Source organism: Phascolarctos cinereus, unplaced genomic scaffold (assembly GCF_003287225.1).
Source record: "Phascolarctos cinereus isolate Bilbo 61053 unplaced genomic scaffold, phaCin_HiC Scaffold_726;HRSCAF=1367, whole genome shotgun sequence".
NCBI lineage: Eukaryota > Metazoa > Chordata > Mammalia > Diprotodontia > Phascolarctidae > Phascolarctos > Phascolarctos cinereus.
In genome coordinates, this window is record NW_027556098.1 from 377,696,934 (window position 1) to 377,712,260 (window position 15,327).

Genomic DNA, 15,327 nt, shown 5'->3' on the forward strand with positions numbered 1-15,327 from the left:
AACTGAGACACACAGGGTTAAGTGACTTGCCCAGGGTCACATAGCTAGTGTCTGAGGCTGGATTTGAACTCATGAAGATGTTTTCCTGAATCCAAGCCCAGTGTGCTCTATCCGCTATACTACCTAGCTGCCAAGTTATAAGCGGCTTTAAATGCCAGAGTATTCTCCATTTGACTCCAGAGGTAGTAGGGAGCCACTGGAGTTTATTGAGGTAGAGGGTAAGACTTGTGCCTTGGGAAGATTACTTTGGCAGCTGAGTGGAGGATGGGCTAGAATGAGGAGAGATTTGAGGCACAGAAGCCAGCCAGAAGGCGATTGCAGCAGTCCAGGTGTGAGGTGTTGAGGTTCTGTACCAGGGCCGGGGCAGTGTCAGAGGAGAGAAGAAATAGGGTAGTTAGGGGAGGGCCTAACACCAGTACCCTGTTAGTTCAGGTTCAATTTGGGGATAAAATTAAATACTTGCAAATAATTGAACAGCTAACAAAAGGAAGTTTCCTTTGCCTTAGTACAGCAAGGATATGCAGTAAGGATACAGTGGCCCTTAGCTCCATTTATGTCTGTAGAGAAGCTCATCAGGTCAGAAGGGAGTTCATGATGAATTATGTGGTCTTTAGGCACCCACCAAATTGAAAAGGCTTTGACCCCATATGAGTGGGACTTTTTATGCTCTTGGGTGACCATGGAGTCAAAGGCCAATCAGGTCCCAGGGACAGACTTTTAAGGAAAATTAATCCTTGTCTTGCAGAAACGTGGCTAGAGTGCCAGGCTTGGAGTTGAGAAGACTTAACTGCCTGAATTCAAATATGGTCTCAGACACTTCCTAGCTGTGTGATCATGGGCAAGTCACTTATGCCTGGTGGCTTCAGTTTTCTCATCTGTAGAAATGAGCTAGAGAAGGAAATGGCAAACCAGTCTAGTACCATTGCCAAGAAAACCCACCAAAAGGCATCACAAAGAGTCAGAGATGACTAAAAATGACTAAAGAACAACGAGCTGGTCCTAATATGGGGGTATATATGACAGATGTCATGAAGGTATAAATGAAAGAACTTGGCAACACATTGGATGTGGGGGTTGAAAGAGTGAAGAGTTGAGGGTCATCCCTCAATGAGTTTTGAGCCTAAGTGAATGGGAGGATGATAGTAATCTCAGCAGTAATAGAAATCTGGGAATATGTGAAGGAAATTCAGATTTTTTATAATAATCGATATGATATGTGTAATGAATATACTAATAGATTAGATCTTTCAGAACTGCCTTTTCCGGCTTGTGAGCCAAACTCTCAATGCAGCTTGAACTAATCAATCAGACTTTGATAAGGCTCACAATCACTGGCATCCTTCTGCCTGGGTTCCTGAAGTGAAGGGAACCAAAGACCGTAGAACCTGTTCCCATCCCAGAACTCTGGTTCTGTCTTTACCCACCAAGTAATGACTCTCAAGAACTCAAGCAATGTTGCTCCCACAGGACTACAAAATTGTTGTATTTTCTTCCATTTGTGGGTGTGTCATGGGAAATCACTCTGTAATCCACCTTCCCCCCTTCCTTCCCACTGGTGATTTATGTGTATAATCTCTGTCTTCACTTCAGAAGGTGGAATTCTGATCAGGAGAATTCCCAAGTTGCAAATCTGTCCCTCATAATGAAACTAATTAATTAAATGCCTACCTGATTTTCTCTGGCACTTTGTCTCTGCCCTGCTGTTTTGTCATCCTCAGGTTAGAGACCAGCTCAGTAAAATCCTGTTAACAAGGAGAATGCTTGGGAGGAAAGGTTGTAGGTTCTGTTTTGGACATGTTGAGTTTAAGATGTCTAAGTGATACCCAGTATGAGATGTCCAAGAGACAGCTGGAGATGTTAGACTAGAGGTCAGGAGAGAGATTAGGGCTGGATAAATAGCTCTGAGGATCATCTGTAAAAGATAATAGATCTCATGATTCCCAAATCTAATGACCTTTTCTCAATCCTTATACTTCTTGCCCTCTTTGCAGTCTTTGATGCACGATGTCCTCAACATGTACAAAACAGAATTTATTCTTTCCTCCCTGTTCCTCGTTTCCCAAGGTACTGTCCAAGGTACTGTCCAAGGTGCCATCCTCCCAGTTACCCGGGCTCACAACTGAGATGTCATCCTTGACATTTGCACCCGCCCCACATATCTAATCTGTTACCAGATCTCCTTGTTTCTCCCCTCCTTACATCTCTCGAATTTTGAGATCATCTAGTCCAGCCCCCTTCAGGGAGAAAGCTGAGGCCTACAGAAGGGATATGACTTTCCCAATCAGCTGCCTGTGGTCACTTCTACTTTCACAACACTATTTGTATATGTTCTCTTCTCTTCTCTTGGGGCAGGGGACCTCATCACTTCATACCTGGTCTCACTTGTTGTCCTTCATTCTTGAAGAGGACCAAAAATGACATCACTATATTGGAATCAAGGTACAGTGTGTCCGACCATCACTGATCAGACCAGTGTGAGCTCAGAAGAGCTCTACCACAAGTTGGGCACAAATACAACAGCTGTCTCATTGGTATCCCTGCCAGTCCATCTTCCATTTAGCTGTCAAAGTGATTTTCCTAAGTTGCAGTGACCTTATTTCCCTAATCAATAAATTTCAGTGACTCCCTATTACCTCCACGATCAAATATTTAAAAAAAAATCCAGCTCCTTTCTATCTTCCAGTCTTTAATCTCATCCATGTGCTCTATGACCATAATAGCATTAAAAAAGTCCGAACCTGTGATTTCATGCATGTAAGGCCATTTCCACCACCAATGCAGATCAGCATCATTTAAGAGAGTTGCTTGGGAACATTAAGATGTTAAGTGACTCAGCCAAAGCCCATATAGCTAGTACATGTGAGAGACAGGACTTAACCTGGGTCTTCCTCATTCCTAGCCTAGCCCCTCTATCCACTAGGTCATGTTGCCTCTCTTATAGGAGCATAGAAAAAGCATAGAGCAGTAAGAGGTCTTAGAAATCATCTAGTCCAACACCCTCATTTTACAGATGAGGAAACTGAGGCCCAGAGAGGTTAAATGACTTGCCCATGGCTAAGCAAAGTCAATAGCAGAGCTGGAATCTGACTCTTGGACCCTTCACTCCAAAACCAACATTCTTTGCTCTATAAATCAAAAGCTGGCCCAAATAAAAGGAGTAACAAGGATAAGGTGACTGTATTTGAGGTCAGAAAACTTGGATTAGGATCCTGCCTCTACCACTGTGGGACATAGGGCAAGTCACCTCATTTCTCTGGGCCTCAGTTTTCTCATTTGTAGGATGAGGTGGTTGAACTCAACCTCTAGGGTCCCTTCTGACTCTAAATCCTAGGATTCTTTCTTTTTTAAAAAAATTTTTATTAATATATTTTGATTTATCAACAATTACTTCCATATGCTTAGGAGTTTAAAATTTTTCTCCCCGTTCCTCCCCACCACCCTCCCCAAGATGGCGCACAATCCTAGGATTCTTTCAAGGATGAGATCACAGAGCTAGAAAATTGCATTAAAATTCTCTGGATGTGTCTTAGCTCTTTACTAGACTGTGGGTTCCATTTGGACAAAGACTCTGTGTCTTATCAAAATTCTGTATAAATTCCAGCCCTGTGGTCATGACTGGGGACACTCTAGATACTTACATATCTGTTGCAAGGGGTGTTGGGTTGAGTGCCTGAGACCCCAGTGGAGTACAGCATGCAGTTCTGAGCTTCCATTTTAGGAAGGTTGCTGATAAAATGGGGAGCATCCCCAGGAGGGCAACCAGTATAGGGAAGAGCCTTGAGATCATCTCATTTGACTCTCAGCAAAAGGCACTGGGAATGGTTAGTCTAGAGAAGACTTATTCAGGGAGTGTGTGCACCAGGAGAGCTGTCTAAAAGTGTCTGATGGGCTGTTGTGTTGAAGTGGGATTATACTTTTTTCTGCTTGGCCACAGAAGGAAGAATCAGCAACAGTGGGTGGAAGTAGTGGAGGCCAGTTTAGGCTTGATGTCAGAAAAACTTCCTGACAGGGGGAGCTGATCCAAAGTGGGATGGGCTGTCTTGGGAGGTGGTAGGCTTCTCCTCACTGGAGGAGAATGTCACGGGGAGCTCTTTGTCAGGCATAGATTGGATGAAACAGCTTCTGAAGACCCTTCCAACTTTCTTTTTCTGTGAAATCCCTGGAGACACTGAGGCTTGGTCAATGTTCCGGATGACTTTTTAATTGGTTGGCACCCCAGCTAGGTGGATAGAATGCTGAACCTGGAGTCAGGAAGACTTGAGTTCAAATCTAGCTTCAGACACTAGCTGGGTGACCCTGGGCAAGTCACTTAACCCTGTTTGCCTCAGTTTCCTCATCTGTCAAATGAGCCAAAGAAGGCACTGGCAAACTTCTCCAGTTTTTCTTTGACAAGAAAACCCCAAAAGGGGTCATGAAGAGTCAGATATGACTGAAAAATGACTAAACAACAATACCGCCACCCCAGGTTACTGCTGTCACCCCCTTTAAGATTTCAAGTTGGGGGGTGGGTCTTAATTCTTTTTGGTGTTATGGACCCCTTTGGCAGTATGGTAAAACCTATACAGCCTTTCTAAGAATCATGTTTTTAAACAATTGAAGAAAATGCTAAATTTCAGTTAGAGGTGAAGGGAAATAAAGATATAATTTCCCCCCCCCCATTCTAAGACCAACTGAAAGCTATTCTCAGGTCTCTTGTGGGTCCATGAACCCCAGGTTAGACCTGCTACCCTGAGTGCTCTTGATATATGAATTTCTGCCTGTATAAATCGGGTCCTACCTCAGATTAGGTCTATTTATTGTCTACAGAAACTTCCAGCTCAATACCTGTTTGGGAGATTTCTTTCTTTAGGAAACATATACAAACTATACTTAATACTTTCTATCTTTGCTCATCTTTCAGTCTCAAACAAGGACCAATGACCTCATGAAAGTGAGGTCTTGACTTTCGAATGAATTGGATTTAAGTGAGGCAGAGCTGCACAAAGTCGTCAGCCCCACTCTCTCCTCCAGAGTCATCTGAGTCCAGAGGCAAGATGTAGGTCAAGAAGACCGGTGATGGCCCAGGATGCAGTGGGAGACCTTGGCCTTTCTAAATTAAGGTCTTATGCAGGCTTCACTTTGTATGAGGCAATGCCCTTTCAATGACAGTTTTGGTTGTTAGCATCCTTGCTTGAATTAATAGGTTCTTTTCTCTCTCTCTTTTTTTTTTTTTAGGGAATAACCATTATCCCCTCATGGTTTTCATGCTAAATATTCAAAAAATTTTTTTCCTTGTTGTAATTTTTGTTATTGTTACAAACTACTTTACTGGAAGCCTTTGCACGCTTTCCTCCTCCGAGACAATAGTAGATTCTTCACTGTCATTTTAAAAGTAATTTTAGAATACCATGTCCCTCATTAATATAAGTGGAATGTATGTAAGGTTGGGTTTTGCTTTTTCTTTATTGGCACAGCCAGAATTAAGCCTTCCCACATCATTAGGCACTTAGGAATTGCTACTAAATTGGGAAACTGGGGAGTTAAGTGGGAGAGACTAATCACCTTCCTAAACCTTGGGGTTAGCTCCTCAAACCTAGAACAGCTTGAATTCCTCTTTCTTCTCTCCTTTGGGCCCCAAGTTCTTCTGCTCTGAAAAAGTTGCAGCCACCACTCAATCTCCCCCAGAAGGTCCTTTTATCCAGGACCTCTTCAATATGGAACTGATTTCTACATCTCCTTCTTTCCTGATGTATCTACCAAAATAAAGAAACAGAAAACCACACACACACACACACACACACACACACACACACACATGAAGGCTCATTCTAGCTTCCTGAGGGTCTTTACTGCTCAGGGAAACAGGTAAGGGTTTAAAGAAACAATCTGGGAAAGTTAAAAGATATCTGTCATAATGGAAAGAGTGCTGGGCTTGGGGTCGGAAGAATTGGTCAAGTCAAGCCCCAATTTTATCACTAATTTTGTTGGGTGACCTTGGACAAAGTTCAGGTACAAAGTTCTCTCCTGTGGGATTCCGTTTCCTCAGCTGTGAAATGAAGGCATTGAACAAGGTCATCTCCCAGTACCTACTCAGTGCCTCTGTTCTTTGGGTCTGTGCTTTTATGTCTCCAAAGTGAATATAACTCTTTTTTTTTTTTTTTGGTGAGGCAATTGGGGTTAAGTGACTTGCCCAGAGTCACACAGCTAGTAAGTGTTATGTGTCTGAAGTCAGATTTGAACTCAGGTCCTCCTGACTCCAGGACCAGTGTTCTATCCACTGCGCCACCTAGCTGCCCCCTGAACATAACTCTTGCTTTCAATGGAAGAAGGTACCTAGAGCCATGTCAACCTGGTCCCTTTTGTCTTTTCCCTTTTCCTAAATAATTTGTCCCTCTGGTTATAAGGGATGGGGCTGAAAAATTTATTCATACTAGAAAGTTAGGGACTGTAAACTCCTTCTCTAAGTTAATCCTATAAAAGAGGAATTTAGCAGGGAATAAACTCTAACTGTGGACTTTCAGGTAGTGTGCAGAGGAAGGGTGAAATTTGTGGAAGAGTAGGGAGGGAGCCTTCCTAAAATATCTCAAATTCTGCTAAGCAGCCAGTTAATATACCTAAGGACTTACAAACCCAGCCAAGCCAGGTGACTCCATGAACCCCAAAAGCCTTGACTTGAGGCTTGGTAGCCCTAACAATCCTCTAAGGGATGAGGCAGAGTGGAAAAGTCACTGGTCTGGGACTGGGACTTCAGTCAAAATCTCAGCTCTGCTACTCTTTGACCTTAGGCAAATTAATTCCTTCCCTGGTCCTCAGTTTCCCAATCTGCAAAATAAGGGGGTTGGAAGAGGTGATCACTAAGGTCCCTTTCTTCTCTGGCATTCTATGGTTCTTTCCATATTTGACATTCTATATCATAAGGCTCCTTCTAACTAGAAAATACCCTGTTCTAAGATTCCTCTCAGCTCTGATGTTCTGTGTTCTAAGGGCCCTCCCAGCTCTGCCATCCTGTGTTCTAAGGGCCCTCCCAGCGCTGACATCCTGTGTTCTAAGGACCCTCCCAGCTCTGACATTCTGTGTTCTAAGGGCCCTCCCAGCTCTGACATCCTGTGTTCTAAGGGCCCTCCCAGCTCTGCCATCCTGTGTTCTAAGGGCCCTCCCAGCTCTGACATTCTATGTTCTGAGGTCCTTTGTAGCTCTAAAATTCTTTATTTTTACATGAAGTGAAATTGGTTGGGGGTGAGAGGGTGGGAACACAGTGCGGAGGAAAGTAGAGACAGACAGGATTAGAGTTAGCAGGTCACGCATCAGAGAAGAGCAGGAACCCAGAGAAGATGCTGTTGGCTCCATCCAAGCCCACCAGGGAATTTTTGTCATTGACCTCCAGCCAAACTGAATCACCTGCCTCCAGCTTGAGGACCGCTCCACCTGTGGTGACCTGGAAGGTATTGTAGACAAAGTCACAGAAGGTCACCACTCCCTCCTTAGCTGAGCCTCGGCTTGCCTTGATTAGGATGACACACAAGTTGCCACGGGAGCTGGCATGGTAGGTGAAGTAGTAGATTCCTGGGGTCCGGCAACTAAACTTGCCATTCCTGGGCTCGTAATCACTGCCTTCCCTGGTGATGATCCGGTCAAAGCGGATGGGCTGGTCCTTCCGCAGCTGGGCGTGGATGGTCCTTGAGGCAGAGAAGGCTGACTTTGCCACGTTGCCATAGTCTCCGGATTCACCTGGAGGTCCAGGGGGACCTACAGGCCCAGGGATGCCTTTGGGGCCAGTGGGACCCTTTGGACCAACTTTCCCTGGGTTTCCAGGGCTCCCAGAATCTCCCTTTTCCCCAATTTCTCCTGAATCTCCCAACACTCCGGGCAGCCCTGACAAAACAGAGAAGAGGAAACTAGTTAAATTCATAGACCTGAGGGGAGAATCGCTTAATCACTCCACACACCCTTGGAAAATAAAATGTTAAGAGACAGAAGGGTCCTCAGTAGGGTGTCAGACCCTAGAGTGGAGATCATCAGAATGGAAAGAGGTGCTAGAACACAGAATGTTAGAGCTAGAAAGGACCTGGAGTGAACATAGAGTGTCATGTCTGGAAGAGATGTTAGAAGATAGAATATTAGAGCCAGAAAGAGCTTCATGATATAAATGGAAAGAAAATAGAATTCGGAATGTGGAATATTGGAGTTGGAATAGGTATAAGACCACAAAATGTTATAACACAACATGTTAGAACTGGAAGGGCCATTAGAACACAGAATATTAGGATTATGGATTTAGAAATGGAAGAGCATTAGGGTTGAAAGGCACTTTCCATAGAATGTTAGAACTGGAAGGAACCTTATCCCAATGACCTCATTGGACAGATAAGAAAACTGAGTGTCAGAGAAGGGAAATGATTTGCTCAAAGTAATATAGCAAAACTAATTGTAGAGGGTGACAAGGACTCCCAGGTCAGCTCTTGTTCTATCATACCATTGATAACCCTGTTGATTCTTGGGTTCTTTTTTGGGGGGAAGGATACAGACAGAAATCATTCCTTCCCCTATGCCCCACCCCAACTTTACCCCAATGGGATTAATTTGCTGACCCATGTTCCCTAAGGGGATTGTAGAGGGAGAATAAGTTCAGGAAGGCTTGGAGAGAAGGGAGGTTGGTTGGAGGAGGGAAATTCTCCAAAGATCCAAGCCACAGATATTTTCCATACCTTTCTCTCCCTTTATCCCAGGGCTGCCATCTTTGCCATTGGTGCCAGCTACCCCTGGTGTTCCAGGAATCCCTGGGATGGCAGCATGCCCAGTGCAGGAGACCTCAGCCAGTGTGACAACAGCCAGGGCCAGCAGGAGCAATGTCACCAATGCCCACTCCAAAGGTTTCATCTTCACTCTGCTCTGTTACTGCTGTCTCCTAGAGGGATAAGCAGACACACCCAGACACCCAGAGAGACAGACAAACAGACAGCAGACAGACAGACAGACAGACAGACACACACACACACACACAAGTTTCTTTGCAGTTAACTGGCTAACGTTCTTTCCTCAGTCCTTAGGGGACCCAAAGAGCCAGGGGAGAAAGTTTAAGGTGACTTTCTCTGATTCTAGGCTTTTCAATTATAGAAAAAATGCCCTCAGAATTACCATCAGGCAAATATCAATCAATGAACAGGCATTTGTACTTATGTGCTAAGCACTGGATACACAAAGAAAGGTAAGGACAGGGTCCCTTCTGTCCTGGGAGAGACACCATGTAAATAACTGGGTCTGTGCAAGATCCTCACAGACTAGTTGGAAAGACATTTTGAAAGGGAAGGCTCAAACACCGGGGGATCTGGGAAAGGGCTCACCTGGAGAAGGTAGTGTTTTAGCTGAGTCTTAAAGGAAGCCAGGTGTGCTCAGAGGAGGGAATGAAGAGGGACAGTGCCCAGGAATGGGGACAGCCAGTGCCAAGGCACCGAGCCAGATTGTCATAGGCAAAGAGCACCCAAGAAGGCCAGTGTGTCTGGATTGTGGAGTTTGTGGAAGGGTATAAGGTGTGGCTAGGTAGGAAACGGCTGGGTTGTAAAGAATTTTAAATGCCAAGCAAGGGATTTGATACTGATCCTGGAGGTATCCTAAGTATAGGGGTGGTCACATGGTCAAACTTGTACTTTAGGAAAATCGCTTTGGCAACTGAGTGGAGGATGGATGGGAGTTGGGAGAGACTTGGGGTAGGGAGCCAATGGGGATGCTACTGCAGTAGTGCAGGTGAGGGATGATGAGGCTGGAGCTGGGGTGGGTGGAGAGGAGTGGACATATGCAAGTGATGCTGGGAAGATTGATAAGGCTTGGGAAAGTTGAGAAAGGCCTATCTCCTCTCTGGGCCTGTGTTTTCTTCCCTAGGGTGTTAGACTTAGATGATCTCTCAATTATGCTGCAGCTCTGAATCCTGTAAACCTTCCAAAAACATAGTTTTCATCAGGTTGCTAACTGCTCAAAAGCTTTCAGTGACTGGTCTTCTACCTGGTGTTCAGGGCCCTTCTCTGTTCGGCTCCAAGTCTCATCATCCTACCTGCAGGAGGAGGTGCTGGACAGCGCAAAGAGGAGGGGAGGAGTTAGAAATGGGTGAGAATCTAGGCTCTTCCACTTACTAGCTAGGGAACCCTGGAAAAAGCACTGTGTCTCCTTCGGCCTCAGTGCCCTCATCTGTAAAGTAAGGAGGTAGGCAAGATGATCTTTTAGGTCCCTCCTAGGTCTGACATTCCAAGTTCTATGGTTCTTTCCATTTCTAATACTCCTCTGTTCTAAGGCCTCTTCTCTCTCTAAAAGGCTACATTCTGAGATCTCTTTCATTGCTAATATTCTTCTGTTCCCTTCCAGGGCCAAAATTTTGTGTCCTAAAGACCCTCCCAGCTCTGACATTCTCTCTTCTAAGACCTCTCCCAGCTCTGACATTCTGTGTTCTAAGGCTTCTCTTAGCTCTGACATTCTGTATTCTAAGGTCCTTTCTAGCTCTGAAATTCTCTGTTCTAAGACACTTTCTAGCTGTACTTTCTGTGACCTAGGTTTCTTCCAGATCTGAACTCTAACATTCTACAATTCTCCCCAACATAAATGCTCTGCTTCAGACAACTTGGTCTACTAATGCCTTTTGCTACCTCTATGCTTTTGCTCATCCCTCTCCCTCTTTCCAGAATGCCCTCTTACCCCTCTCTTTGTCCCTCCACACCCTGTCTGACCTTCATATTCACCTTCTCTATGATGACAGCCCCTCTTTGATAGCTCTCTCCTACTCTGAGCGTACTCTCTGCACCACTTATGTGGCCTTTATCAAGCACTGTCCTATATCGTTATCTGTCCAATAGACTTTGTGTTCCTTGTAGACAGGGCTCCATTTTTGTCTTTGTATGTCCCGTGCTTGGCACAAAGTAGCAGGTGCTTAATAAAGGCTGGTTGAGTGTTAGTCACAAAATCTTAGGGCAGGAGGAGAGACTAGCTTAACCTTTATCTGAGTAAGAATCTCCTCTCTGCCAACCTGGACAAATAGTCATCCAGTCTTCACGCAATGACCATCAGGGACAGGGAACCCACTACCTACCTAGCTGGTGTTAACTCCCTGCCTCTAATGGGAGGGCCTCGAGGCAGGCAGCATCTCCTCCCCTGCTCCTGAGTCTGGTCTTGTCAACAGTCAGTTGGGAGCTGTCCAGCCCTGCCAGCCTTCAGTTCCCAGTGAGATCACCTATCCAGGAGGGATTCAAAGAGCTCTCCCAAACCCAAACCACGCCGTCTGGTGAATGTGTGTCTGGGGTGATATCCAACCTCTGATTTCATTCCCTGACATCCTCATCCTCACCGCCACCACCACCACCACCACCACTGTCTTCAAACATTTGAAGAGACAATTGGTTAACAAGTACTTATTAGGGACGGCTAGGTGGCGCCATAGTGCACAGAGCACTATGTCAGGAGAGCCTGACACTAGCTGGTGACCCTGGGTAAGTCACTTCACCCCTGCCTCCCCATCAAAAAAGTACCTGTTAAGTACTTGCTGTGGGTCAAGCATTGTGCTAGGCAATGGGGATGCCAAGCAAAGGAATGGAACAATTCCTCCTTTTAAGGAGGTTACAGTCTAATGGGGACCTCAGAGTTCTGTGGCTTTGACAGGTATCTGAGCAGAAATCCCCTTGACAAATTCCTGACAAGAGGACATTAAGCTTCCAGCTGAAGACTCCCAGTGATGGAGAACTCACTACTTCCCAACACAGCCCAGGTATAGCTCTGATTTCCTTAGGTTGAGTGGCAGCTGACCTCTCTGAAACCTCAGTCCATATGTTCTAGCTATTTTTTCTGGATTCTTTTTCTCATCTTCTTTCTCTTCTTTCCCTTCCTCCCATCCCTTCTTCCCTCCTTCCTTCTCCAGTTTGTCACCACTTCTGTTATACTTTATGGAGTACTTTTCTTTTAAAAAAATGGTTTTTACTGTTTGTTGATAGCTTATTAAAAGCTAGCATTTCCAAACTTCTCCTTTTCTCTCCCCAAAGAGCCATCCCTTACAACAAAGAATGAAAAAAAGTGGGGTGGGGTGGGGTGGAGAGCTTATTATGAAATCTAAGTAATAAATCAGTCAAGTCTAACAGTACATACCAGAAGTCTTCCACCTTTCCAAGGAAAATAGAGAGATACATTTTCCCTATCTTCTTTTTCATCTTTTCTTTTGGGCCAAGCTTGGTCATAATTACACAGCACATTGGGGGAGAGTTTTGGGAGAGTTTGGGAGAGTTGGGTAGTTTCCCTTACAAAGAACCTTCACATGAAATTCATAAGACCCCTGTGATGAAGGTAGTGAGGGTATTAGTGCCCCCATTTTGTAGATGGGTAAACTGAGGCCTGCCTGGAAAGAGGAAACAAGGTCACTGGCTGGTTGGTAACACCAGAATATAGAGTCCAGAAGACCACTAAGCTTGGAGTCCAGAAGTCCTGAGTTCAAATTCAGCCTCAGAAATTTAACTGTGTGACTCTGGGAAAGTCACTTAACCTCTGTCTGCCTCAGTTTCCTCAACTGTAAAATGGGGATAATTATAGCCCCAACTTATGGGGTTGTTGTAAAGATCACATAAGATAGTTATTTGTAAAGCACTTCGCACAGTGCCTGCCACAGAGTAGGCCCTTACTGAATGTTTATTCCCCTTCCCACATGGATGGGAAGTGGTGGGGTCAGGACTCTAATGACTGGCTTTTGACCCAAAATCCAGCTCTCCTTCCCTCTAGTTCTCCTGGTTTGTATTTTAACCCTGAAGTAATCGTGCTGAGGGCGTCTGTGTTAGACCCATTTCAAATGTGGGTTATCAAAGCAGCCTCTTCACATTACAGTTATGCCTCAGACATATTACGTGACTGCCTCGGACTGTTGGAGCCAGAAGGGACCTCCAAGACCCTCTCACTTAATTGATAAAGAAACTGAGGCCCAAGGAAGATCAGCTACTTCCTTAAGTTAATGCAGAAAGTTAGCGGTAAAGTCCAGGATGAGAATCCGGGTCGTCTCTCTTTCATTTCTATTATTTCTACTAGCCCGGGCTTGTGTGATGACCAATTATTAATCTGTCTCAATGGGTAGTCCCTCTCTCTTTCAGGAGAGGTCAGAGAATCTGAGAGTTATAAAACAATAAGATTAAACAGGACCCAGTCGTCGGGGGACTGGAGGTAGAGTGCTAGAGGAAGAAAAGATTTGTCTTCAGAAGATTTCAGACTGGCAAGAAGAGAGACTTCTCAGGAAGCCAGCAATTCTGAGTTCCAACCAAAATCAGAGAGGATGAGAGTTGGAGCATACAGAAATGCAAGATCCTCTAAGCGAAAGCTAAGGGAGAGAACAGAAGCAGGGGCTTGAGAGACCTCAGTCCCAGTCCCAGCTCTTCCACTAAATTCTTCAGGTCTCAGTTTCATAGTCTCTAAAATGAAATGATGGGCTATGACCCCTCCTATCCCCGATACGTGTATGTTCTAAGTTCCTTTTCAGCTCTGCCATTTTAACTTCTGAGGTCCTTCTCAGCTCTGAGAGTCTCTGTTCTAAAGTCCCTTCCATTTCTAACATTCTATGGTCTCTAGATCTATAGATAAAATGCCTACCCTGCTTACTCCCAACTGGGACTCAATATCTCCATTATGTCACCAAAGCTCATGCTTACCTGGGTAGGTCAGTCGCTTGCAGTTTGAGGAGGTCCCAAGGGTGGCAGGAGTCTGTCATTAGAATCTGGTTGCTTTGAGCTCTAAGGAGAAGTTTCCACTCTCCCTCCCTCCCCCACACCCAAGGGCAGAGAGCCAGGCCAGAGTCCCACACCCCCTTTCCCTTTCCCCTACTTCATTGCTGCTTCATCAGGCAGTTTCAGGTCCTGTTGTGGAAGTCCAGTTAGATATTTATAGCAAATGGACTGACCCTGTGGCTTTGGGGTAGTTAGTTCTGCTGGCTCAGCAGCAGTCGGGCAGCTGTGGGGACATACGGTCCAGGCAGGACTTCCACATCTTGACTTCTCTCACCCACTCAAGAGGCCCTCTGGCCTCAAGATCTTCTTCTGAAGAAGATGGGGAAATTGAAACTGTTCTTCTCCCCTGACACTCCCTGTCCTATCCACGCACATGAAGATACCATGCTCTGATTTGGATCTTCATGTCTTTCGGTAAGTCTGGTTCTCAGGAATAATCCAGAGTAAAAATGTGAATTTAGTTGTTTGTCTATTCTCTTCCCCTGAGATCACTTATCTCTGTGCTCCTTCCCCAACTTAACACTCCCCAAATACAAGTCCCAAGTGATCCCCTTCTCTCTCCAGCCATCATCTGTCCATAATAAAAATTTTGAAATTTGTTGATCATAGAACTACAGAATGTTAGAGTTAGGAGAGACCTTAGAACAGAGAATGTAAGAGTTGGGAAGGCCTTCAGAACACAGAATGTCAGAGCTGGAAGAGCCTTTAGGGAAAAAAAAGTCAGAGCTAGGAGAGATCTTAGAACATTGAATGTCAGAACTGGAAGGGACCTTAGAACCAGTCCTCAGAACACAGAACGTCAGAGCTGGGAGAGTCCTTAGGAAAAAAAAAAGTCAGAGCTAGGAGAGACCTTAGGACATTGAGTGTCAGAGCTGGAAGGGACCTTAGAACCCAAAATGTCAGAGCTGGGAGAGCCCTTAGAACATAGAATGTCAGAGTTGCAAAGGGCCTTAGAACATGGAAGGTCAGAGCTGGGAAGGGCTTTGGAACATAGAATGTCAGAATTGTGATGATTCTTGGCATATAGAATGTATAGGCATTATAACAAAGTGTATAGGGCATTATTAGTCTGTTCAAATATTGCCTCAGACATTAGCTGTGTGACCCCAGGTAAATCGTGCAGCCTAACTGTGCCTCAGTTTCCTCAGGTATAAAATGAGGCAGTTTAACTAGATGACCTCTCAGGTACCTTGCAGTTCCAAATCTATGCTCTTATGGCAGAGATGGAAGTGATTTAAAACAGAGTGTAGAGCTAAAGACTTGAGAGAATAGAGATTGAAACAGAAAAGGAAAAGGGAGTCGAGGGGAGGGATGTGTCCTGAGATAGACTACAGAAGATGAGGAATTCTACTGATCACGTTTTGGCTTGGGGTCTCAAAGCTTCAGCTCAAATTCCAGCTTCCTCCCCCCACCTTTGTCCCCCATCTAAGTTATCCCCAGATCCCAGCCTTCCCTCTCCTCTCGGCCTCTCCCTTTCCACCTTTGCCATCCTGCTCCAACCCCTCTTCACCCCATTGAACACCCAGTGGTGGCTTTCGTTCTGTGGGGTCAAGGGAAGAACATATAGGTGGTCAGATCAAGAATTTATTCCAGAAACTCAAGGACAGTTCAGGCAAAA

General features: G+C 45.1%; 1 protein-coding gene across 1 annotated transcript; it reads right to left on the reverse strand.

Moving 5' to 3' along the window:
• Positions 1 to 7,165: 7,165 nt before the first annotated feature.
• On the reverse strand, positions 7,166 to 13,748 carry C1QB (complement C1q B chain). The gene is made up of 3 exons (XM_020983037.2): positions 13,635 to 13,748; positions 8,685 to 8,884; positions 7,166 to 7,851 (listed from the first exon to the last, which is right to left on the reverse strand). The coding sequence occupies exons 2-3, from the start codon at positions 8,854 to 8,856 to the stop codon at positions 7,277 to 7,279; spliced, it is 747 nt and encodes a 248-aa protein (XP_020838696.1). The 5' UTR covers positions 8,857 to 8,884; positions 13,635 to 13,748; the 3' UTR covers positions 7,166 to 7,276.
• Between the last annotated feature and the right edge of the window lie 1,579 nt (positions 13,749 to 15,327).